General features: G+C 33.0%; 3 protein-coding genes across 5 annotated transcripts in view; 2 read left to right on the top strand and 1 right to left on the bottom strand.

Annotated features, from left to right (window-relative positions):
* LOC134693680 (uncharacterized) overlaps window positions 1-3,107 on the top strand; it is a 31,389-nt gene extending 28,282 nt beyond the window's left edge. For all 3 annotated transcript variants that reach the window (XM_063554572.1, XM_063554573.1, XM_063554571.1), the window contains one exon: window positions 2,309-3,107. In XM_063554572.1, coding sequence (XP_063410642.1) covers window positions 2,309-2,487 — 179 coding nt within the window. In that variant the 3' untranslated portion in view covers window positions 2,488-3,107. The remainder of the gene's footprint in view (window positions 1-2,308) is intronic.
* Window positions 3,108-8,251: 5,144 nt separating this feature from the next.
* On the bottom strand, window positions 8,252-16,524 carry LOC134692760 (uncharacterized). The gene is made up of 3 exons (XM_063553275.1): window positions 16,440-16,524; window positions 14,268-14,888; window positions 8,252-13,050 (listed from the first exon to the last, which is right to left on the bottom strand). Exons 1-3 carry the CDS (start codon window positions 16,459-16,461, stop codon window positions 12,779-12,781), a joined length of 915 nt encoding a protein of 304 aa, XP_063409345.1. The 5' UTR covers window positions 16,462-16,524; the 3' UTR covers window positions 8,252-12,778.
* Window positions 16,525-16,745: 221 nt separating this feature from the next.
* Window positions 16,746-25,953, top strand: LOC134692759 (conserved oligomeric Golgi complex subunit 7-like). Its single transcript, XM_063553274.1, has 2 exons — window positions 16,746-17,106; window positions 23,864-25,953. Exons 1-2 carry the CDS (start codon window positions 16,809-16,811, stop codon window positions 25,828-25,830), a joined length of 2,265 nt encoding a protein of 754 aa, XP_063409344.1. The 5' UTR covers window positions 16,746-16,808; the 3' UTR covers window positions 25,831-25,953.
* Window positions 25,954-27,036: the final 1,083 nt, after the last annotated feature.

Here is a 27,036-nt window from a genome sequence, read left to right as displayed (position 1 = left end):
CATTTTTTAGAAACGGTTATTTAATTGTAACAATGCATCAGTCATTGCTTATAGTAATGTCAGTCTTAGTACAGTCATAATACATGGTGATGACTAGTTAAAAATAAGAATAAATTTAAATTCAGTAATTTTATCGATGAAAAAATAACCTTGAAGATTGACCTGTTCGATAGAATAGCATTAAATATATGATAAAGTAGATAATTATCTAAATAAACCTATATAGCTATAAGGTTATATCAGTAAAGTCGTACTATATAGTTATGACTGGGTTTAATTAAGTAAATCTAAGAATAATTTTGAATGCAGTTTTTTAACGATGAAAATATAACCTTGAATATTGAGCTGACCCATAGAATACCGTTATATATAATAAAGTAGATAATTATTTAAACAAACCTATATATGTATAGATATCAAGTTATGTCTGATCGCCTGTGCATTTTCTTCATTGATCACTACCTATATATATTCTAATACAGAGAGAGAGAGAGAAATGTGTTTACGACTTTCAGTTGTCATCATTAACCAAAACAAAATATATATTCATGTTGGTCATTCCTTTTTACTAAATAAAGAAATAGGTATTTAGTCACTTTTTGGGGCTTAAATGGTGAATGCTTGTGTAAAAGATAACAAATGAACTCATCACAGATACCAAAATAATCTGGAAAAAATCAATGAAAGAATCATGTTGACATTAAGGAGAGGCTATAACAACAAGATCTAATTATATATATACAAGGACAGTCTGTGTGTATGGACTTGTTTACGTCCAACCTTACTGTACAATAAACTCATCATAGATACCAGGACTAAATTTAGTATATACGCCAGACGCGCGTTGCGTCTACAAAAGACTCATCAGTGACGCTCGAATCCAAAAAAGTTAAAAAGGCCAAATAAAGTACGAAGTTGAAGAGTATTGAGGATCAAAATTCCTAAAAGTTTTGCCAAATACAGCTAAGGTAATCTATGCCTGAGGTAGAAAAGCCTTAGTATTTCCAAAGTTTAAAAAATTTGTAAACAGAAAATTTGTAATATAACCATATCAATGACAATTCATGTCAGAACAAAAAGTGCTGACTTCTGGGCTTGTGATACCCTCGAGGAAATAAATCTACACCAGCAGTGGCAAGTGTTACTGGCGTAGTCTTGTATTATTTTTAATTTTAGTTTCTTGTATACAATTGGAGTTTAGTATTGCGTTCACTGTCACTGAACTAGTATATATTTTTGTTTGGGGCCAGCTGAAGGACGCCTCCGGGTGTGGGAATTTCTCGCTGCATTGCAGACCTGTTGGTCTCTGTTCTATGGTCGGGATGTTGTCTCTTTGACACATTCCCCATTTTCAATCTCAATTTCATTGCTGCTTGGAAAAGTCCAGAATATGACAGCTGCTTTTTAATCGTTCTGTTAGTTGATTACGTTGAATTTGTCAGTTTTCATTGACCTCATCTATTTTAAATTTACCTTAAAGTTTGATAGTTTTCATATGTTTAAACACTTTATACATGTAGTAACATTTACAAAATCTTGAAAACAAGTTGAAATATAAGCCTTCTAGCATTAAAATTTCTATCCATTCGTTTGGAGTGTTTGAGCTTTTGGTTTTGCAATATAATTTAGGAATTTTCCTCGAAGTTATTGATGTGATTTTACTTTTTTCTTAATTGATTATGTTATATTTCAAAGTGAACTATTGCTTTTTTATGACTCACAATAATATTTACTAATGACATGGCTTCGGAATATTTAAAACAAAAAAGAGGAGCGAAAGATACCATATATCGACAACGACATGGATAAAGAGGAAAAAGACAAACAATCTTATACAAAACACAAAATAGATAAATAAAGATTAAGCTACACGAACCCACCAAAAAACTGGAGTCAATCTCATGTGCACCGGAGGGGTAAGCAGGTCCTGCTAGCGTTGTGTTGCTCATGTTAAAGAATTGGTAGAACTATTAGATGTATTACGCAAAAAAAGTTAAATAACAAAAATACCGAACCCCAAGAAAAATTCAATACAGAAAATCCCTTATCAAAAGATAAAATCAAATGTTCAAATGGCATTGTCATTTTTTTCTTCGATTTATGAGTTTGACTGTCCCTCTGCTATCCTTCGTCCCTCTTTTGAAACATATCAAACGAATGGAACAAAACTGTCATATTCCTGACTTGTTACAGGGATGATGTAGAAAATGGTAGATTAAAGTAAAAAATGGTTTTAAAGCTAGAAAATTCCATTATTATAATAAAAAACAATTATTCCTATCCTTAACGTTATGTCATTGATTTTCAGGAAGTGTAGGAAGCGGATGCAGTGTTGACCCTCAACCACTAAATACCGATATTCAAATTGACAATGTACCTGAAGGTCAAGAGGAAAGTGATATTACTAGAATAACTGTTCATGTACACAGTAAAAATGATACTCAGCTATTTAGTGAAGATAACAGAAATTCAGAGAATTTACTGTAAAATAAATCTTGACAAAGAAAATGCTATTTTTAAGGAGTCAATGTAAGGATCTGTATGATTTCAATTACTAGCAGACTAAAAGCAGATTACGTGTTCAGACTTTGCTTTCAAGGATCTGAACAATTGTACTTTTAGTTCTGGTAATTAATAAATCGGCCAATGAAATTTAAGCTTTCAAATTTTTAAAGGTGTGCAGTGATCCGACAAATCTAGAGGATCCCGAAAGGTTCTTGAAACAAAAATTAGAATGGAGTATTTTTAAATTATTGTAAGCAAAGCCTGGACACGTACTCTGTGTAAAATCAGATTGTGTATGATTTATAAAGGCAAAATATTTCATGTATTGGCAGTAAGCTGAACGTTGTGAAATTACAAATGCAATAGGTGATATTTGTTATGCTTTGTTTGTAAATCATATGAAAACATTTGGGATCACTCCCCCTAAGAATGCATAAAATATTATTGCAATGACTATTAACCAATAGACCATTTTCGAGTTTGTTTGTCACCGGAAAAAAAACTAGTCAACTATGCGCGCCTTTATGATGTCATTTACCAGATAAAGGGGAAAGACTGTATCACTGTACTTTTAACATCCATCAAGCGTTTGAGTGATCGTCATTGTGTGGGATAAACTAGAAATAATATTTGTTCTGTAAGTACTTAATTGCAATTCCCTAATGACAGCAGTGATCATTGTCAATTGTGAGAGTTCAATTTGCCGAATAACTCATGCATTATAGCATCATAGTTTTCCAACCACTCGATCAACATGGGAACGGAAGTGACGATGTGCCCAAACGCATGAATGGTGTTCACTAAAACCAAAGTTTTTGACGGAAATGCATCGAACTCGGAAGTTGTCTATTGTATATTTGTGTTTTATTGATGTTTGAGTAGAAGGTGCCAGGAATAACAACTCATTACCTCTTTTTATTGTGCCTGTTACATCGACAACTTCAGAAGTGGTTGTTAATTTATTCTATATTTGTCAAGTATTGTAATACATTGCTATCATTAAAATTTAGAAATAAAATATAATCTGATTATTTATTTATTGTAAATGATAACAAAGTACAAAACGTGCTATGCTATATCATATATCAAATCATACTTTCAAGAGTTCCAAATGGTGAAGTTGAAATCATCCCTTCTTTAATTTTACGGACGCCATCACGAGTTGGTTGACCGTTATGGAATAACCGTTTCACAGATGATATCGAATATGTTCCTTACGTCGTAACTACAATCCCCTTCCCTTTTATGAATGTCACCTACCGAATTAGATTATTTACTTGATTTGTTATAACATGTGAAACACGACTGGTGGCGCATGTGGAGCAGGATCTTGTCACCCTTCCGGGGCACATGAAATCCCCCCTGGTGTTTGGTGGGGTTCGTGTTGTTTATTCTTTAGTTTTCTTTGTTGTGTCATGTGTACTATTTTTTGTCTGTTTGTCCTTTTCATTTTTAGCCATGGCGTTGTCGGTTTGTTTTCGATTTATGAGTTTGACTGTCCCTCTGGTATCTTTGGTCCCTCTTTTATGAGTCTACCTTCATCCTGAACACTGAAATTGGAATTTTGAAAACAAAAGTTGCATTAATGCTTCAATGCACGAAAAGCATAATATCTACTTATTTTACATTATAGTTTCGTTATAATTTATAATTCTATCAATGTCGAATTTTCAAGTGTTATGGGTGCCAAAGCTAAGTTGGTGATACGCTCGATGACTTAAAGTATACATCAAACAGTATCTATCCAGAGCTAGAAAAATGGAAATAACCTTTATAAATAAGGGATGGCAACGAGTACTCGAGTCCTCGAGTAATAGCTCGTAATGTCGAGTTCTGAAGTAAAATATAAATAATCGGATACTCGTACGCCTTTTATAAATCTAGACGTTCAAGATTTAATTTTATCCGATTACTCGAGCGAGTCATGACCGAGTACTCGAGAATCAAATTTCAGACCTTTTGACATCCCTTGTATAAATGTTATATGTTCAATGCACTTAAATTTAATTAATAAGATATTATGGTGAAAAAGTCTTTACATTCGTATGGTCGAAAACGTAACAATGTTTCAGCTATCAAGAAATCAGCCACACATCATTATCAATCAAACAAGAATGCACACGCTGAAATGTCTCGCCTTCTTTACTAATCATCGATATTATGTTGACAGTCCTAAATATACAGCTTTATTACAGCTGTCACTTAAACTTAAGATTAACCTAGAAAACTCAACATTGACCAATGAACCATGAAAATGGGGTAAAAGTCAACAGAACCATGCCAGACAGACGTGTACAGCTGACAATTCTTCCATACAACAAATGAAATTGACCTATTGCTTATACTTTAAGACAAACAGACCTAAACACAAAAACTTAACACTGAGCAATGAAATGTGAATATGAGCTCAATGTCAAATAAAACCTGCGCACCTGACACATAGATCATATAATATGCCCATACACCAAACATAGTTGACCTATTGCATATGTATATAGTATTAGAAAAAAAGCTCAAAAACTTAACTTTTACCACTGGACCATGAAAATGAGGTCAAGGTCAAATGACCCCCGCCAACTCGACTTGTAAACCTGACAATCATTCTATACACCAGATATAGTAGACCTTTTGCGTACAGCACAGGAAAAACAGACCATAACACAAAAACTTAACGTTTAACACTGAACCATGAAAATGAGGTTAAGGTCAGATGACACTTGCCAGTTGGACATGTACACCTTACAGTCCCTCCATACACCGAATACACTAGACCTATTGCTTATAGTATCTGAAATATGGACCACCAAAACTTAACCTTGTTCACTAATCCATGAAATGAGGTCGAGGTCAAGTGAAAAGTGTCTGACGGGAATGAGGACCCTGCAAGGCACACACATACCAAATATAGTCATCCTATTACTTTTAATAGGAGAGAATTTAACATTACAAAAAATCTTAACTTTTTTTCAGTAGTCAATGAAACATGAAAATGAGGTCAAGGACATTGTTCATGTGACTAACGAAAACTTTGTAACATGAGGCATCTATAAACAAAGTATAAAGCCTCCAGGTCTTCCGCCTTCTAAATTATAAAGCTTTTAAAAAGTTAGCTAACGCCGCCGCCGGCGGCGATTCACTTCCTATGTCAAGCTTTCTGCAACTTATTCTCAAAAATTTGGTCGTAGTCAATAAGCAGTGGCAATAAATCCAATAATTGTTTTACTGTTGATGTTTTGTATAAAAACCCAAGAGAGATCAGTACAAATGTCTAAGTCGCAGTAATACTGATAACACTATGACCATAACAAAAAAAAAATCTGACCAACGGTCAAAATTCACTGCAGAAAACCACATAAAATAGTAATGCGAACGAAATTGTTCTTTAATGATCAGAAAATCCTATTCTACTGGTGATATCCATAAAAAAAACTACATTATTGTAAAACGATATATGTGGGTAGATGTTAAACAAATACACCATGACCTAACCTGTAAGTATGTATGTTAATGATATACATAATTGAACGAAATACTAATACTGATTTCTACCGAATTTTCAGATGATCTGAGCTGTATTTGCAGAAACTTTTGTTGTGTCTGCTGGGTGCTCTTCAACTTTATGCTTTGTTTGATTTCTGTATTAGTTATTCTTCGAGTGTCAGCACTGAGTCTTTGTTTAGTAGAACAAGTGAGGTTTAAGCAATACTGAACCTGGTATCGTATATTTTCTTACCCCCAGGAGTAGATTACCTACGCCGTATTTGGCACAACTTTTTGACATTTTGGGTTCTCAATGCTCTTGAACTTTGTATTTGTTTGGCTTTTTAACTGTTTTGATCTGAGCGTCACTGATGAGTCTTATGTTGACGAAACGCGCGTCTGGTGTATTAAATTAAAAGCATGGTACCTTTGATAACTTTTATGAGCTTTTAAAAAAGCTTAAATGCATTTGAGTGACGGCCACTTGAACTATTAACATAAAACCTAGCGGGCAGGTTCATTTGCATTCGAACATACACTTACTCACATAAGATTTTGCACTAAAAAAGGAAATGAATCGCCCAATGCGCGAACAACTTATAAATAAGCAACACAGACACTAATTCAATGTCCCAGTGAATCCTAAGATAATCCAATTTTACTTGTATACAAAAAAATATCATTTCATCTACATACCAAGATAATGATATATAATGTTATCCCTGATATATACCACTTCATGTGCGTTAGACCAGATTCACATTTCCTGCAAATCTCCATAAATACAATGCAATTCCATGTAAAGATAGCAATTTCCTGTGCATTCCAATGGACACAAAATAAACGTGCATTACACCATGTTTTATGTGTTTCTCAATAGTTATCAAAGGTACCAGGATGTTAATTTAGTACGCCAGACGCGCGTTTCGTCTACATAAGACTCATCAGTGACGCTCATATCAAAATATTTATAAAGCCACACGAATACAAAGTTGAAGAGCATTAGGGTTCCAAAATTTCAAAAAAGTTGTGCCAAATACTGCTTAGGTAATCTATGCCTGGGATAAAAAATATCCTTAGTTTTTCGATCAATAAAGGCAACAGTAGTATACCGCTGTTCAAAACTCATAAATCCATGGACAAAAAACAAAATCGGGGTAACAAACTAAAACCGAGGGAAACGCATTAAATATAAGAGGAGAACAACGACACAACACCGAAACGCAACACACACAGAAACGGAACAAGCATCAGACAAAACACCACGAGAATAACAAATAAAACATCAAAACCAAATACATGAATTTTGGATGGACAAGTACCGTGCCACGTCTTATCTCAATATCTCAAAAATAAGAGAAAACACAAACGACTCAACGTTAAAATGCAACACACACAGAAACGAACAATAATATAACAATGGCCATCTTCCTGACTTGGTACAGGACACTTTTAAAGGGGAATAAAAGTGGTGGGTTGAACCTGGTTTTGTGGCATGCCAAACCTCGCACTTTAATGGCAAAGTTAAATATAACATTGAAATGACAACATAATATTACAGGACTATAATACAAATAAATAGGAGAACATATTAGACAAAGAAAAACATGATTAATAGATAACAAAAAGCATCAGGTTTAAAATTCAATACGCCAAAAGCGACTCACCAGTGAAGCCCAGATATAAAAGATCGAAAGTGAAAAAAGTACAAAGTTGTACAGCACCGAAGATCAAGAGTTGAAAAGGTTTTGCCAAATACGGCATTGTTTTTATGCCAGGGATAAGAAAATTCTTATTATATAGAACAATTTATGCCATTGCAAACAGTAAATTTTATCAAATGAATATGAAAGATATATACATAATGAAACTGAAGTATTAACTAATTACAGAAAAAGATACCAATTTCCTGTGCATCTCAACAATTGCAAAAGTGAGGTAAGATATAGCGATAACATGTGCAGTTCTACAGATACCAATATCCTGTGATATAGCGATAACATGTGCAGCTCTACAGATACCCATATCCTGTAAAGATATCTCAACAGGTATGCATTTCATGTTCATCACCAAAAAGCCAATTTCCTGTGCATTCCAACAGAAACTAATTCATGTTCATTCGAATATGTACTTGATGATCCTTTTTGTCTCAGGTTCCAATATGTACTTGAGGATCCTTTTTGTCTCAGGTTCCATAACTTTGATGAGACTAAAGGTTTACACAAATGTATGACACATTTTTAAATGTGAAGCTACACAAAAAGTAAAATTTTAACATTTTATTATATACTACACAATATGTAAGTAGTTCTCTGATTAAATGTGTAACAAATAACAATAAATGCCATAACAAAATCAACAATAGATATACTGAGAATTCATTAGTATTGGTAGGATACTTATATTCCTGTATTTTTGGGGTTAAGGTTAACAATGGTTTTACTGTTAAATAAAATATGTATTGCGTTTATCAGGCTTGTATTCATCTTATATTTTAATCAAGTATCCACAATCCTAAATCAATGAATATAAGTACCTACAAATATTAATAATTTCACAGTATCCATATTCAATACTATCTTTAAAATCACAACCATTTCAAAACATAACGTATTTAAATCAACAAATGCAGATATGAAAGATATACAATTTGATTCTAATGTAACATAAACAATTTATTCCCACATACCCATAACAATACATAATAACATAGAATAAATGCCATAAAACACATAAATCAATCTAAATCACAATCATTTCAACACATAGAAAAAAATACAAATATAAAAAAAAGTTATTAAATATAATTCAAATTAGTGTGCAGTAAAATAGGTGTCTTATACGAAACGCGTGTCTGGCGTACTAAATTATAATCCTGGTACCTTTGATAACTATTTACACCACTGGGTCCATGCCACTGCTGGTGGACGTTTCGTCCCTGAGGGTATCACCAGCCCAGTAGTCAACACTTCGGTGCTGACATGAATATCAATAATGTGGTCATTTTTATAAATTTCCTGTATACAAAACTTTGAACTTTTTGAAAAACTAAGGATTTTCTTATCCCAGGCATAGATAACCTTAGCCGTATTTGGCACAACTTTTTGGAATTTTGGATCCTCAATGCTCTTCAACTTTGTACTTGTTTGGGTTTATAAATATTTTTGTTTTGAGCGTCACTGATGAGTCTTATGTATACGAAACGCGCGTCTGGCGTACTAAATTATAATCCTGGTACCTATGATAGCTATATCGACATGTTTATGATGTTTGTACTACTTTTTTACTGGAAATTAATTTATACATGCAAAAGTGATCCCTACAACAGTGATGCCTTCTGTCTATATCTAAATTAAAAAAAAAAATAAGAATTTTGTAAAAAGGTACAAACCAAGTATGCCAGCTATTAATATTCTGAGGCAAAAAGGAAAATTTGTTTTAAGTCTTAAACACTGCTTGTAAAGCTAAATGTGCTTGTCTTTGATATAAATAGATTTCTCTTAAAAAATCTGTCATGTTTTAAAACATTTGGTCCAAATGACACAGTATAAAATAAACATTAAGTACATTTAGAAAGTTGAGCAAAGAGCATGAAGAGTAAAATAACATGAATATCAAACTCCAAGGAAAAACAGAAAGTCCCTTATCAAATGACAAAATCAAAAGCAAAACACATCAGATGAATGGAAAACAACTTATTCCTGACTTGCTACAGACATTTCCTCATGTTGAAAAGCTGGATTTTACTCAGAAAAATTGCATTGGATATATTGCAGTTTATCAAAAACTAAGTTTGATCATTATAAAGCATAATATTTCCTTAACAGAAAGTGATTCCCTGTCAAGTGGACTTATAACATTCTTTTAAAGAATCCAGTCCTTAGCAAGGAAGAAGAAAACATTCAGCCGAACTTTACAGAGTTACCACATTAACACAAATCTACAGTATCACAGAAGGTGGTTCAAGTAATTATCATTCATGGCAGTTTTCACAGTAATGCAATTTACATTGACTCGATCAAGAAAGCAAACAGCTCTCGTATTCAAGATTGCCAACAATAACTGCATTTATCATGTTGATAAATAACAGGTATTAAACCTCTTATCTGTTATATATTTGAACAAAATTACATATATATCCTGATTGTAAAATCTCGTAAAAATAGCCCTATTTATTGTACAGACAGTTAAAAAATAACAATAATAAATATTAGGGAAACTCATTTATTTTATTTTGGGAGACCATCAAGTTAATATATCTATTTTCTGCAATTAATAAAAAATCTTTAAATCTGACGAGAGACCATTAACTAGGTTGCACAAATAAAGTTAGGCACAGGCCCTCTAAGTATTTGTTTCTTGAAAAACGCTGTATTTTGCTAAACAAAAAAAAAAAAAAAAGGAAAGGAACTAGAACATTTCCACAAAAGAAAATGCTAAAATAATACATTGGCACTCACACCACAATCTCCTATATCTATATATATATAAAAATATCTGTTTCAAATAAAAGTATAGAAATAGTAAAAAATGCCACTAAACAAAGGTATACAATTTTTTTTATAAATTTAAAAATATAGTACCATACGAGTATATATAATAACTCCTTTCAAATATTAAAATACACCCACATAAAACTTTTCTGATACGATAAACACAAAAATACCTTAAAAATATGGCTGTTATCTAACAAGAAAATGTGTGCTCAATTTAAAATGTGATATACATGTACATGTATTTTATTCTATGTCTGTGTTGTTCAAAAGTTACCATTAATTACTTAGTCTTTCATTTCTTTCTTATGCTGCTGGAAATCAGTCACATTTCATATATTCCCAGAGTAATTTCTGAATTTCTGACATCATTTATTATCACCATTGTAACTACAACTGCATACAAAAAGGCACCATAAAAGATTTGACTCAAGAGTATCACAAAATGTAAAATTAAATGCATAACAATAACAAGATACTATCAAGGCATAAAAATGCTCATAAAGACAAAAAGATATCCTTTATACTCGATCAAACAATATAGGTAAAAATGATCTTGCTTTTGAAAACTAATGGTAGATTATAAACACAATTTGCTGAACAAAGTAGTAGGGACGTCTTGTAAAACTTAAAGAGGTAGAGCTAGTATATAATCACTGAAACATTTATGTCAACCATTTTCTTTACTTTATTATAAGCTTCTTGTTAGCTAAGATTAATCATATTCTATTGCACATAAATGTTTAAAAAGAGTTGATGACAAAGACCATTTTTATAAATATACTATATTCACATGTATCTCAATAGATACTATATTCACATGTATCTTCACAATTATCTCCCTTTAATCTTAAATCAATTTGAGTATCATACCTTGTTTGACTATCTGACCTACTTATTTGTTAGAATTAACAGAACACATACATGCAAAAATATCACATACAGTAATCCTAACAAACAAGCATAACCTTAACATGCTGAACATGCAAAGAAACACATTCTACACAAAAAAATTATCTAATTATATCATGTACCGGGTAAATAAAACAAGAAAAATAGTAAATACTTTCTGAATATAAATAAAAGCAATTTGGCAATCAAATATATAAATGCAAAAAAAAAGATTAGGTGCACAATTTATGCCATTAAATCCTGACATGCACTTTACTAATACAAAAGAAAAGAAACAGACATCACAGACAGTCCTTTTAATACTATTCTTTTTCCAGTCACAGTGAAAGCCTAAAAATATTTATCTATATGTTGTTTTTATATAATTTCAGATTTCATCAAAAATGTTTTTTTTGTAAATACAATTATTTCATTTATTCCATCATAATTACATAGCAGTATTCAAAATTATACAAACAGCTTCAAAACAGGCAAAATAACACATGATCATGTTTAGTTTGAAAGAAAAAATATCTTGTGTACAATATCCAAACCAAAACTACAAAAGACTCATTGGTGACACTCCAATCAAAAAGGTAATTACAAAAATCATCATGAAAAATATATATAACATCTGAAATTATTTGTATCACCTTACAAACAAATGTAAAAAGGGAAACAACTCTATAGATACCAAGATTTTTTTCTCAAAAAAGCATTAAGAGTTATCTTTTCTTGTTATACTATTAGGACTGTACTGATAATATGAGCATTTAAAAAAAAAACATCATATAAAATTGATTATGATGGAAAAGCTATCCAATAGCTTTTAAGATTAGAAATAGAGTATTAATAGAACAGTATGAGGTATCTACCTTATTCAGAGGTATAAAAACTAAGAATAACAAAGATAAAAAAATTCAAGGAATATTTTAAAAATTGAATTTCCATTTAAACTTGAATAAATAAAGTGATGTCCACTGTACATAATCTTATAAAAGCTAGAGATGTTTCTATAGATATAATCATTTACATTTGAGCTGTGGTGGATAGAAGTCGACCTTATCCCAATGAATACAAATACATCTGTTAATATATTTCAGGTTTAAATCTCTATGCAAAGTATGTCAAAGTATGTAGTCGATTGAAGATGAGCTTTTAAAAAAAGTCTACAAAACAGAATAAAATTCATGTTTTATTTCCTCTTTAAATGTTCTAAAATCAATAAAAGTTTAAACTTTTATACATGTACATGTATAACAACACTTGCATAAGGTAGATTTCTATCCAACACAACTCATTTTATTAAAGTTTTGTATTTTAGTATTAAGTAAAACAAAACTCTGTTTGGATATGAAAATATATCCTACCTACCTATAAAGAAAAATTATATAAATAATCCTCTATCTTTAATTAAGACTAAATCTAATGCCATTTGTAGGAGAAGGCAGTCTGACAAGTCTGGAGTACGACCATTCACTAGACAACTTCCAATTCTTTGAAATCTTTTTCATTTGTTCATATTCTTTTTCACAATGCTCCAGACGATTTAGAACGTCGGACATCTTTAGACGCGGGACTTGTAGAACAACAGCAGACACACCTATACTACCAGCCCAGATCCCTGAAGTTATCAACTGCTCTGTATCAACTCCTTTAAAAAGCTGCCAGGCAAGTCGGCCTGAAATTTTAAAATTTTGCAGTTGTAGACAGAGAGAAAACAAGGAAAACAGCTGACTATGCGGTATTGTCTTTGCTTAATATTGAAGGCCGTATGGTGACCTTTAGTTGTTATTTTCTGTGTCATTTTGGTCTCTTGTAGAGAATTGTCTCATTGGCATGATTGGCAATCATACCACATCTTCTTTTTTAAAGTTAACAATCATTGATATTATTTTTTAATTCTAAATATCATTGTTCATTGTTGTTGTTAAGTCTTAACATCATGTTTGTAAGTATCATGTATATTTCAGATCTAGTAACAACTATTCATACATAAATTATTTATATATCTTCTATTCTTTTGGTTTAAGCATGCCTTTGTTAGTCTGGCCTTTGTTAGTCTTGTATTATTTCAATTTTAGTTTCTTGTGTACAATTTGGAAATTAGTATGGCGTTCATTATCACTGAACTAGTATATATCTGTTTAGGGGCCAGCTGAAGGATGCCTCCGGGTGCGGGAATTTCTCGCTACATTGAAGACCTGTTGGTGACCTTCTGCTGTTGTTTTTTTATTTGGTTCGGTTGTTGTCTCTTTGACACATTCCCCATTTCTATTCTAAATTTTACTATTGACTTCTCAAAAAATCACAAAGAATTTTGATTATAAGATCAACTTTATGACATCTTGTATACTAGTATATACATCTCCTTCAGATACCTGTTTAATTTGTTTATAGTATCTATATATCAATAAATCCCTGATAAATCCTGAAAGGTTTTATTGTACATGGGCTTAAAGGTCTGATTGTTTGGGCTTATTAAGTTATTATGACAATGAAATGTGCTCTTGTGTTGTACATGTTTGTATTTGTCTTTTTAAGCTTCTGATTCACTTGAAGTTTTATATTCCCCATCTTCATACACAATTCTCAGAAGCAGATTTAGAAGGTTTTTCAGTGGGCCCTGGTCCCCCTTTTCAGGAAAAAATTAAGTTGAATATATAGGGAATCAATGATGCATGAATGGAGCAGGCCCTCTCTTAGGCAGTCAGTGGGCCCCCACTTATAACAATTTCTGGATCCGCCACTGATTCTAACTTATTGAATTATTGATGATTACTTATTGTCCAGTCATGCCAGTGGCAAATATTTCATATAATGCAAGAAATTTTTTTTAAATCACAAAAGTATCTTTCTAGTTCTTATTTTTTAAACTAATTTGCCAGAGTAAAGTACCTGCACAAATGGCTCCTATTGCTATAGATGATGTATTAAAGAATCTTCTTTCTGAAGTCGCCTTTTCTTTAACTCCTGTTGACACAGCAGACAACAAAATCTCACAACCCTCTAAAAGGTCAATGACCTGCTTTGACCTTGTAGTCATGGCAACCAAATGGTCCTCTTCGGAAACTGAAAGGTATTTTGTTTTTGTCGACTCTTTCAAAAAAGTTTGAGTTGAGTTTTGAAGTGTTACAACCACATTAGTAACCCTGTCAACTCGACTTGTCAATTCTCTCAGCTGACATTTTGTTTTGGTTGGCACGGTTATGACATTTTCAACTGCATCAACACAAACACAGGAGGAAGCACTGATGTAAACTGTCTCTGTGACAATGACCAGCAATTGTCTCAACTGAGACAAAATATCTGAGATCAGGCAGCTATTCCCTGCATTTCGTGAATAGTAATACTGCAGATAGGTCAAAAAGTCAAGTGTGTGACACAGAAACTTCTGGTTGCCATGGATACCATCTGGTGACCTTTGTTGTGCCGTCTCTAGGAGATGACTAATGAAATCATTTAAAAGTGTAACGACCTTGACATCCTCTGCAACTGGATCTACCAATGTTTGGAGACCTGTAAACAATAATGACATATAACTGGAGTGTCAGGAAAATTTTTTAAGACAATTAATTGAAAAAATATTATATATGGGTATTTCCTAGTATAAGTCAATGAGGATGAATTTAGATGTTGCATTGGCAATTATCATGAATATCTGAGGGTAGAAATGCCATTTATCGTCAACTCATGCATCAAATATTTACTAAAAGCTAAAATATTTAGAAAGCTGTGAAAATTGCAAAGTTTGGTTAAACAGATAGGGATTTTGATTTGATGGTCTGAAACTTGAAGTATTGACCAAATTATTATGCTGTTTTCTAAGACAGCAATGAAAAATGTGTTTAACATGTTTTTTAGAATTTTTTATGTAATTGGATGATTTCCCTTTTCCTAAATGTATCAAACAAAACTATAATTATTTGACAGTATCCTGTTGTCATCATATATTTGTTCTTGTGACCTAAGGGAGCAACCATTAAACTTCATTGGGGAGTTCAAGGCCAAGGGGCTTGAGTCCAAAAAGAATATCACTCAGCCCAACCAATTTTATTTACTTTTTCAACAACATGAAATTGGTTTTTTTTCAATATAATACACTATAGAAGGTATGATAGCTGCGGTATCGTAGCTCTAAGGTCCTACGGGGCCGCAAATAGTAAAAAAATAAAATAAGGACCTAAGAGCTACGATACCGCAGCTTAAGGTATTGAGGAGGATTCATATTGTTTTTTTGTCATCTGATTGAACAGAATTACCTGTATTAAAGATACATGTACCTGTAAGATCGTTGTGGGGCTCATATGGAAGGATCCTATCCTTTTAAGCCCACCATATTTTGGTACACTCTCAAAACTGATACAATCATCAATCCTGCATGATTTGGTGCATTATTTCACACAATTAAAAAGTTATATAGAAAACTATTTGTGTCCTCATCAATTTTCTTACTGATACATGACTGACTCCCAATGACGGTCTATACTAATTTTATAGGCTTCAACAGTTTTAGATGAAATAACTTCAACTGGTAGGTTATTCCAATCATTAATAATACGTTGTGAGAAATTTCTTAATCGAAAAGAAGTGTTACATCTAGGTTTTGCTAATTTCCAATTATGCCCACAGGTACATGTAAATTAGAATACAAATGTTTTGTTTTTTAAAACATAACCCCTGTCCCCAGTGGCGGATCCAGAAATTTTCATAAGTGGGGGCCCATTGACTGACCTAAGAGGGGGCCCGCCGAAATCACGCTTCAGTGATTCCCTATAAAAGCAACCAAATTTTTCCCAAAAAGGGGGCACCTGCCCCCCCCCCCCCCCCCCCCTAAATCCGCCTTTGGTCCCCCAGTGGAAATAAAATTCCTGGTTACTTTTTCCGTGAGACTTATATGAAGAGGGAACTGTATATGTGCTACAGACATGTCAGACAGACACTGAAAGTTGAAACAGGTAAGAATCAGGGTGCTCAACTTTTTATACACTTTCACATAATCTATTGTACTTGTCAGTTGTGGGGTGGTTTTTTTTTTATTAATTCTCCTTAAAAATAAAACAACAATACCATTTGCAGATTCAGCTGTCATGGTCAGCACAACACAAAATACCTGGAAAACATATGTTTACTTTCTGTTTGACCTTGATTGTTTTGAAAGGGAGCCTTTATTTTCATCATCAGGAAAAGTACATCATATTTATTGTTTTCGTCAACAAATAATTGAAAAAGAAAGAAAAAATATTCACACAAGAGATTTATAAAATAACATATTACCAAACAATTTTGTATAAGTCTAATTTTCCACCAAAACACACTCAAAACTCACAACTGTAACATATAAAAATAATTTCTCCCTTCGGTATTTATTTCCGGCTCCGGTTTCGTTTCGGTGATTACTCAAATTTATCCTTGTAAATTATTCTTAGGCACGTCAACATGGATTATTCGAAGTTCCTTGAAGATAATTTCGATGTGAAAGAATGGGTCAACAATGCATTCCGAACACAGAAAGAACCGAACGTATCCAAAGACCAGTATGCTACTACTCTCGTGATGAAGCTTCAAATGTTTATCCAAGAAGTCAACAATGTTATCGAGGAAGCAAGCCAACAAGCTATTCAGAATCTGCCCCGAGTGATGAGAGAACTTGATGCCGTGAAACAGGAAGCATCTTTGCTCCAAGATCAAATGAAATCAGTGAAGCATGACATACAGAAAGTAGAACACGATACAGGTAAATTGATTATTGAGTATTTAGCATTTCTTTTAAAGTAGGTCACAGTGACTTAATTAACAGAAAATATTTTATTAATTGTAATTTTTTTTCTTTTTCATGTGTGTATCCGCTTACCTTTGTCAAATAGTACTTACAAAGTTAAAATTTAAACAATTATAAATGCAAATACAAAATTAAAAAAAATAAAAAAAATCCCAAAATTATGTATAACAAATTATATTACTAAACTTGAATGTCTGTGATGTATGGTCCTCATTTCTAGGAAATTGATTGATGTTTGCTTAAAGTGGTTTAATTATTTTATTTCTACACACAGTGGCTTATCTAGAGTTTTTTTTTGTCAGATCAATGTATTTGAATGGGGACATATAGTTGGAACCTCCCCCCCCCCCTTTATCCTGGGTTGGGACCCCCCCCGCTTTTTTAAAATGACTGGATCCGCCCCTGACACACCCTTTCAATCAAAATTGATGTGTTACGACCAAGTGACTGATGTGTCCTGCATAAACTAAGCTACACATGTCCATGTACCTTTGAAAATACCTACATTGTACATGCATGACATGCATTGTAGATCAAAAGTATAAAAAAAGAAGATATTGTAAATTGTATGATTGGCAATGAGACAACTATCCCCAAAAGACCAAAATGACACAGACATTAACAACTATAGGTCACAGTACGGCCTAGTTAACATGTTGAACATGTTTAAAATTGATCTAAATTCATGTTTGTATAAGAAAGGAAAATTTTAACAAATTAATGACAAAAGAAATACAGAATCATCTATGGTTGCTTTATATTTAAATAAATAATCTTTGTGAAGTAAATTAATGTATAGGTTGTGTAGTTGGAAAATCAGATATGTGTTCTTCAAGTTTAATGTATTAAAAAAAAAATGTAAGTGAAAAAACACACTTCCTTTTATCATGTTTATAGATAAATGCATGGTCATCCTCTAATAGGAACTGTGACCTTGAGCTTTGACCAGCTTCATATACTGACTAAAAATCAAAAGAGTTTCCAAGTGTCATTTTTCATCTGAGTTTGATTAAAGTTTAACATACACCTGATGTTTGCCTCAATGTGTGTTGGGCTGTGAGCTTGACCTTTGACCTAATGTTATAAACGTTATAAGGTTGATTTTTATACGACCGCAAATTTTGAAAAAATTTTCGTCGTATATTGCTATCACGTTGGCGTCGTCGTCGTCGTCGTCCGAATACTTTTAGTTTTCGCACTCTTACTTTAGTAAAAGTGAATAGAAATCTATGAAATTTTAACACAAGGTTTATGACCATAAAAGGAAGGCTGGTATTGATTTTGGGAGTTTTGGTCCCAACATTTTAGGAATTAGGGGCCAAAAAGGGCCCAAATAAGCATTTTCTTGGTTTTCGCACTATAACTTTAGTTTAAGTTAATAGAAATCTATGAAATTTTGACACAAGGTTTATGACCACTAAAGAAAGGTTGGGATTGATTTTGGGAGTTTTGGTTTCAACAGTTTAGGAATTAGGGGCCAAAAAAGGGCCCAAATAAGCATTATTCTTGGTTTTCACACAATAACTTTAGTTAAAGTGAATAGAAATCAATGAAATTTAAACACAATGTTTATGACCACAAAAGGAAGGTTGCTATTGATTTTTGGAGTTTCGGTCCCAACAGTTTAGGAATGAGGGGCCAAAAAGGGACCCAAATAAGCATTTTTCTTGGTTTTCACTCCATAGCGTTAGTATAAGTAAATAGAAATCTATGAAATTTAAACATAAGGTTTATGACTATAAAAGGAAGGTTGGTATTGATTTTGGGAGTTTTGGTCCCAACAGTTAAGGAAAAAGGGGCCCAAAGGGTCCAAAATTAAACATTGTTTGATTTCATCAAAAATTGAATAATTGGGGTTCTTTGATATGCCAAATCTAACTGTGTATGTAGATTCTTAATTTTTGGCCCAGTTTTAAAATTGGTCTTAATTAAAGTGCAAAGGGTCCAAAATTAAACTAAGTTTGATTTTAACAAAAAATAAATTCTTGGGCCTCTTTGATATGCTGAATCTAAACATGTACTTAGATTTTTGATTATGGGCCCAGTTTTCAAGTTGGTCCAAATCAGGATCTAAAATTATTATATTAAGTATTGTGCAATAGCAAGTCTTTTCAATTGCACAGTATTGTGCAATGGCAAGAAATATCTAATTTCACAATATTGTGAAATAGCCATTTTTTTTTTAATTAAGAGTTATCTTTCTTTGTCCAGTATAGTAAGCAAGAAATATCTGCAATAATTTTTTTTAATTGGAGTTATCTTTTTTTGTCCAGAATCATCTTAAATCTTTGTTATATACAATATACAATGTATATTCACTTTTTACTACCAACTGATAAATTTAGATAATCTTTACCATTCAGTGATAACAAGCAGTTTTTTTACATCTTAATATTTATGATGTATTTAAATGAGTAGTAATTGTTGCAAACTCCATTAGAATATTTTAATTGAAATTAGTTTTGGAATAAGGGAAAGGGGGATATGAATAAAAAATTGGGTTAAATTTTTCTCATTTGAAATTTCATAAATAAAAAGAAAATTTCTTCAAACATTTTTTTGAGAGGATTAATATTCAACAGCATAGTGAATTGCTCTAAGAGAAAACAAAAATTTTAAGTTCATTTGAATACATTCATTCTGTGTCAGAAACCTATACTGTGTCAACTATTTAATCACAATCCAAATTTAGAGTGGAATCCAGCTTGAATGTTGTGTCCATACTTGCCCCAACCGTTCAGGGTTCAACCTCTGCGGTCGTATAAAGCTACGCCCTGCGGAGCATCTGGTTATCTTATGATGCATGTTCTTTTCAGTGTATACATAGCTACGTATATATACAAGAATACTAAACACTCACCATGCTCTCTAGTCTATTCAGTGATGGAAAGATGTGTTGCATAATCCTTGCAAATTTGATTAAAGTTAGACCCATGATGCAAAGGATAATCATTAATAATATATGTCCAAGATTTTTCACTCCATTTAGTTTTTGGAGAGGGAAAAAAATGTTTTTGATCCTGAGAAAAAAAATGCATGCAGATTCTTAATTTTTGGTCCCGTTTTCAAATTGGTTTACATTAAGGTCCAAAGAGTCCAAACTTAAACTTTGTTTGATTTTGACAAAAATTGAATCCTTTTGGGTTCATTGATATGCTGAATCTAAAAATGTACTTAGATTTTTGATTATTGGCCCAGTTTTCAAGTTGGTCCAAATTTGGGTCCAAAATTAAACTTTGTTTGATTTCATAAAAAATTGAATAAATGGGGTTCTTTGATATTCCAAATCTAACTGTGTATGTAGATTCTTAATTTTTGGTCCAGTTTTCAAATTGGTCTACATTAAGGTCCAAAAGGTCCAAAATTAAACTAAGTTTGATTTTAACAAAAATTAAATTCTTGGGCTTCTTTGATATGCTTTATCTAAACATGTACTTTGATTTTTGATTATGGGCCCAGTTTTCAAGTTGGTCCAAATCAGGATTCAAAATTATCATATTAAGTATTGTGCAATAGCAGAAAATTTTCAATTGCACAGTATTGCACAATAGCAAGAAATATCTAATTGCACAATATTGTGCAATAGCAATTATTTTTTTCAATTGGAGTTATCTTTCTTTGTATAGAATAGTAGTTGAATCAACTTTCATCATAGTTTTATACAATATACAATGTATTTTCAGTTTTACTACCAACTGATAAATTAAAACAATCTTTACCATTCAGTGATAACAAGCACTTTTTATTACATTTTAATATTGTATGATGTATTTAAATGAGCAGTTATTGTTGCAACCTTAATTAGAAATTTGAATTGAAATCAGTACATTATAACTTTAGTATAAGTGAATAGAAATCTATGAAATTTAAACACAAGGTTTATGACCATAAAAGGAAGGTTGGTATTGATTTTGGGAGTTTTGGTCCCAACAGTTTAGGAATTTGGGGCCCAAAGGGTCCAAAATTAAACTTTGTTTGATTTCATCAAAAAATGAATAATTGGGGTTCTTTGATATGCCGAATCTAACTGTGTATGTAGATTCTTAATTATTGGCCCAGTTTTCAAGTTGGTCCAAATTGGGGTCCAAAATTAAACTTTGTTTGATTTCATCAAAATTGAATAAATGGGGTTCTTTGATATTCCAAATCTAACTGTGTATGTAGATTCTTTATTTTATACGACCGCAAATTTTGAAAAAATTTTCGTCGTATATTGCTATCACGTTGGCGTCGTCGTCGTCGTCGTCGTCGTCGTCGTCGTCGTCGTCCGAATACTTTTAGTTTTCGCACTCTAACTTTAGTAAAAGTGAATAGAAATCTATGAAATTTTAACACAAGGTTTATGACCATAAAAGGAAGGCTGGTATTGATTTTGGGAGTTTTGGTCCCAACATTTAAGGAATAAGGGGCCAAAAAGGGCCCAATTAAGCATTTTTTTGGTTTTCGCACTAAAACTTCAGTTTAAGTTAATAGAAATCTATGAAATTTTGACACAAGGTTTATGACCACAAAAGAAAGGTTGAGATTGATTTTGGGAGTTTTGGTTTCAACAGTTTAGGAATTAGGGGCCAATAAAGGGCCAAAATAAGCATTATTCTTGGTTTTCGCACAATAACTTTAGTTTAAGTAAAAAGAAATCAATGAAATTTAAACACAATGTTTATGACCACAAAAGGAAGGTTGGTATTGATTTTGGGAGTTTAGGTCCCAACAGTTTAGGTAAAAGGGGCCAAAAAGGGACCCAAATAAGCATTTTTCTTGGTTTTTGCACCATAACGTTAGTATAAATAAATAGAAATCTATGAAATTTAAACACAAGGTTTATGACTATAAAAGGAAGGTTGGTATTGATTTTGGGAGTTTTGGTCCCAAAAGTTGAGGAAAAAGGGGCCCAAAGGGTCCAAAATTAAACTTTGTTTGATTTCATCAAAATTGATTAATTGGGGTTCTTTAATATGCCGAATCTAACTGTGTATGTAGATTCTTAATTTTTGGTCCCGTTTTCAAATTGGTCTACATTAAGGTCCAAAGGGTCCAAAATTAAACTTAGTTTGATTTTAACAAAAATTGAAACCTTGGGGTTCTTTGATATGCTGAATCTAAAAATTTACTTAGATTTTTGATTATTGGCCCAGTTTTCAATTTGGCCCAAATCGAGGTCCAAAATTAAACATTGTTTGATTTCATCAAAAATTGAATAATTGGGGTTCTTTGATATGCCAAATCTAACTGTGTATGTAGATTCTTAATTTTTGGTCCAGTTTTAAAATTGGTCTAAATTAAAGTGCAAAGGGTCCAAAATTAAACTAAGTTTGATTTTAACAAAAATTAAATTCTTGGGCCTCTTTGATATGCTGAATCTAAACATGTACTTAGATTTTTGATTATGGGCCCAGTTTTCAAGTTGGTCCAAATCAGGATCTAAAATTATTATATTAAGTATTGTGCAATAGCAAGTCTTTTCAATTGCACAGTATTGTGCAATGGCAAGAAATATCTAATTTCACAATATTGTGAAATAGCCAATTTTTTTTTAATTAAGAGTTATCTTTCTTTGTCCAGTATAGTAAGCAAGAAATATCTGCAAGAATTTTTTTTCATTGGAGTTATCTTTCTTTGTCCAGAATCAACTTAAATCTTTGTTATATACAATATACAATGTATATTCACTTTTTACTACCAACTGATAAATTTAAATAATCTTTACCATTCAGTGATAACAAGCAGTTTTTTTACATCTTAATATTTTATGATGTATTTAAATGAGTAGTAATTGTTGCAAACTCCATTAGAAATTTTAATTGAGATTAGTTTTGGAATAAGGGAAAGGGGGATGTGATTAAAAAAATTGGGTTCAATTTTCTCATTTGAAATTTCATAAATAAAAAGAAAATTTCTTCAAACATTTTTTTGAGAGGATTAATATTCAACAGCATAGTGAATTGCTCTAAGAGAAAACAAAAATTTTAAGTTCATTAGAACACATTCATTCTGTGTCAGAAACCTATGCTGTGTCAACTATTTAATCACAATCCAAATTTAGAGCGGAATCCAGCTTGAATAGTGTGTCCATACTTGCCCCAACCGTTCAGGGTTCAACCTCTGCGGTCGTATAAAGCTACGCCCTGCGGAGCATCTGGTTGGTCCTGTTTTCAAATTGGTCTACATTAAGGTCCAAAGGGTCCAAATCATAATGTGACATAAACCTATATTGTGTCAACTATTTAATCACAATCCACCTTGTTTAGGAAACAGAAGCAAAATTCATGTCTCTTGGAACCGAAACATTAACAAATATGACGACTTTGATAACTGACTTCTGAAATAAACGATGTGTGGATTGTTGGCATGCTGTTTTTTGCACGGCTTATAGTGTTAAGATTATCATTTATTATAAATTCATATCTGATAAGACAAACATCACAAGCAGTAACAGATCTAGCTGTAAATCGTAGCTTTTATGTCCTTATGTTATTTTTGACTATTTGCGGACCATAGAAATAACACTAAGGAGCTATGAGTTACGGTCCCGTAACTATACCAGATCAATTGCAAAAAAGAAAGGATAGGGGGTGTTCATCAATGACACAAAATCAAGCAGCAAAAACAATATAATTATGCGCAGCAAAAAACTTTCGGTAAACTTGAGTAGTTTTATCCCGACTTGACAACTTATTTCCCAGTTTAATAAACATTTTATTTTCTTTTACAGCACAATCCATGCAGATGTTGCTGAAGTTGGATGTTATTAAGTCCCGGATGTCATCAGCAGCTGAAGCTTTACAAGAAGCTGACAATTGGACAACTCTTAGTACTGACGTGGAAGATGTTTTCCATTCTCAAGATGTCGCTGATATAACAACAAAACTTTCCAGGATGCAAAATTGCCTTCAGATGCTTGTCGATACCCCGGATTACGCCGATAGATGTCAGCACTTAGAGAAACTTAAGAATCGTCTAGAAGCTATGCTCAGTCCGCAGCTAATCTCGGCTTTCAACAACCAATCAATAGAAGCCGCCCGAAATTATACGAAGATGTTTGCCGACATTGATCGTCTGCCGCAATTATATAAGTACTACCACAAATGTCACAAAACATCGCTTCTGGCAGACTGGAAAGATCTGCTACAGTCCAAAGGAGACAACACTTTGAAAGAATGGCTGACTGAGTATTACGACCAACTGTTGTCTACTTGGCATGCGCAGATGAAATGGTGCCAACAAGTATTCTCTGACCCACTTCCAATCGTGTGTGAGCTTATCACAGAAACTCTGGCTACTCTTGATCCACCGTTGGCCTCTTGTTTTGCTACTTACCTTCAGGGAAAGGAGCCACTCCTAGCTTTGATTGAAATCAAACAGATCACGGATAGATTTTCACACAGTCTAGAGCAAGCTGTAGACGCTGCTATGGACTCAAACATTACTGAACATTTTTCAAGCATGGAAAAGATGTTGATGTCTATTTATGCTCCATACCGAGGTTACATAGCTAAATATAAATCCCTAGAAGAAATTTCTCTTGCAAATTCACTGAACAAAATTCCTCTGGACCACGAGGATGTGTTTGAAACCGTGCAGCTTCTTGCTGCTTCTGTTAACAAACTATTTGCAGTGGCAAAAGATGCAGACGAGCGGTGCCAGCAATTGACCAATGGAACTGGGTATTGCTTCTTGTTAAGTTCGCTCCAGTCGTATTTCCAATCATACTGTAAAGAGTTCAGACGAGTTCTTACAAATATCAAAGAAAAGAGTAAAACAACACAGTTTACTGAAGAAGACGAAGAATGGGCTAATTTTCAACAGTCTTTACGAATTATTCAAACATGTGGAGAACTGATCATGCATTTAGATGACCTTGACACCGTTATCATCAGTAGCATCTTACATACCATTGGTAAATATGTAGTGCCACTGACACCAGAAAAGGAAATCAGTAGGCACAGGTTTTGGGGAACAAGTTCATCTTTGCAATCTCATGCCAGCTTGTTGCTTAGCAGTAGAGTAGATTTAGACGACCTTGAACAATTTGTCATCGATTTAGAAAAAGGTGAAACTCCATCTGTTGTATCAGAAATCAAGAAAGATTTCTGTAAATTGAGCGAAGAAGTTCATAAGTTTGCGTTCGAAATTGTATTTGGTCCCTTGAAGAGGTATTTGGTCGATTTGTCATCAATGGAAATGTGGACTTCAAGAAGCGCCGGAGGTGCGTTGACCTCTGACCTACCGACCTTCAGTCTCTCACCTCAAGAATACATTACAAAAATAGGCCAATATATGATGACCCTACCACAGCATTTGGAACCGTTCACAATGCAGGACAATCCTGCTGTTTTGGTCGCTTTAAAGCACGGACGACTGCCATACACAGACGAAACAGACGTGTCTGAACATACAGCAGATTTATGGTTGGAATCAATCGCACGAGGAACAATGCACTTCTACGCAGAAGAGATTTTGAAAATTCACGAACTTTCACCGCACGCGACAAAACAGCTGATAACAGACATAGACTATCTTTGCAATGTCCTTGACGATTTGGGTCTGCGTGCATCCGATAATATTATCCACATTGAGGAACTTCTGAAAGCGACACCTGACGACTACCCGGATGTTTCTGAACAGATGCCACAGAGAATGGCACACGCCATAAGCAACATGAGAAACATTGACTTGTAGTAGACTCAAACATTTGTTTTTATTCCATTGTTTGTGACTGTCAGTGATATAAACTTTTGACAGTAAAATATCAGCAGGAATTTTGTAAAATTTATAGTTTACTGATTGCATTATGAACTTTGAGCAATGTGTTAATTTGACCAAATTTTGACTCGCGGATATGACGACAAACCACCATGCAATCTCAAGCGATATGTTTAATAGCTGTATTTCCGACAAAAACGTATCTCACTTCAACATCAGTAAGTTACGTTAGTGGTTTCACTAGAGAAGCAGAAATTGTGAAACCCATCCAAAGCAAATAAGTTTCTGCAGTTTTTTTATTAGGTTTTTGTTTGCACAATATTCTGTTTTGTGCACATTTGTCTGATGTCATTTTTATGCCACACCTACGATATAAAAGGGGCATTGTGTTTTCTGGTCTGTGTGTTCGTTCGTTCATCTGTTCTGCTTCAGGTTAAATTGTTGGTCAAGGTAGTTTTGGTCAAGATCAACTAGAAACTTAGTACAAATGTTCTTTCTAATTTAAATGCCAAATTTAATTTTTGACCCTCCTGAGTCCAAATCACGATCCAGTGAACATAGAAAATGATAGTACGAGTGGGGCATCCGTGTACTATGAACATATTGTTATGTGCTTTAAATGTAGTCCAGTGTAAATGAACAAACATGTAAAAAAAAATTATGCGGCCTCGTTTGATATTACTTTGATTTGCTTCACGAAATGATGAAACAAAATGTTGGTTAAACACATGAATTATATGCACCTGTCATATAAGTGAGTGGTTTGCTAGCTATAAAACCAGGTTTAACGTTACATTTTCTACATGCCGACTTGCGAGGGCTTAGTTATACGATGATGACTGATGTACCCATATTTTGACTATTTTATTTATTGTGTCTTTATTTAACGCATCAATGTAAATATAACGAAATTTGATAAGACTGCCATTAAAGTGAGAGGGTTAGCGCTATAGAACCAGGTTTAATCTACCATTTCCTTCATTTTAAAATGCCTGTACCAAGTCAGGAATATGACAGTTCTTGTCCATTCGTTTTTGATGCGTTTTGTTATTTGATTTTGCCGTGTGGTTATGGACTTTCCGAATTGATTTTCCTCTAAGTTCAGTATTTTTGTGATTTTACTTTTTAGTAGCCAGTCAAAGTCGTCAAAAATAAACAAGTCATTTTCTTCATAAGGTTTTG

The sequence above is a fragment of the Mytilus trossulus genome, chromosome 12, assembly GCF_036588685.1.
Source record: "Mytilus trossulus isolate FHL-02 chromosome 12, PNRI_Mtr1.1.1.hap1, whole genome shotgun sequence".
Lineage (NCBI taxonomy): Eukaryota > Metazoa > Mollusca > Bivalvia > Mytilida > Mytilidae > Mytilus > Mytilus trossulus.
Note: the sequence above shows the minus strand (reverse complement) of the source record. Positions and strands in the feature narration are given on the sequence as shown.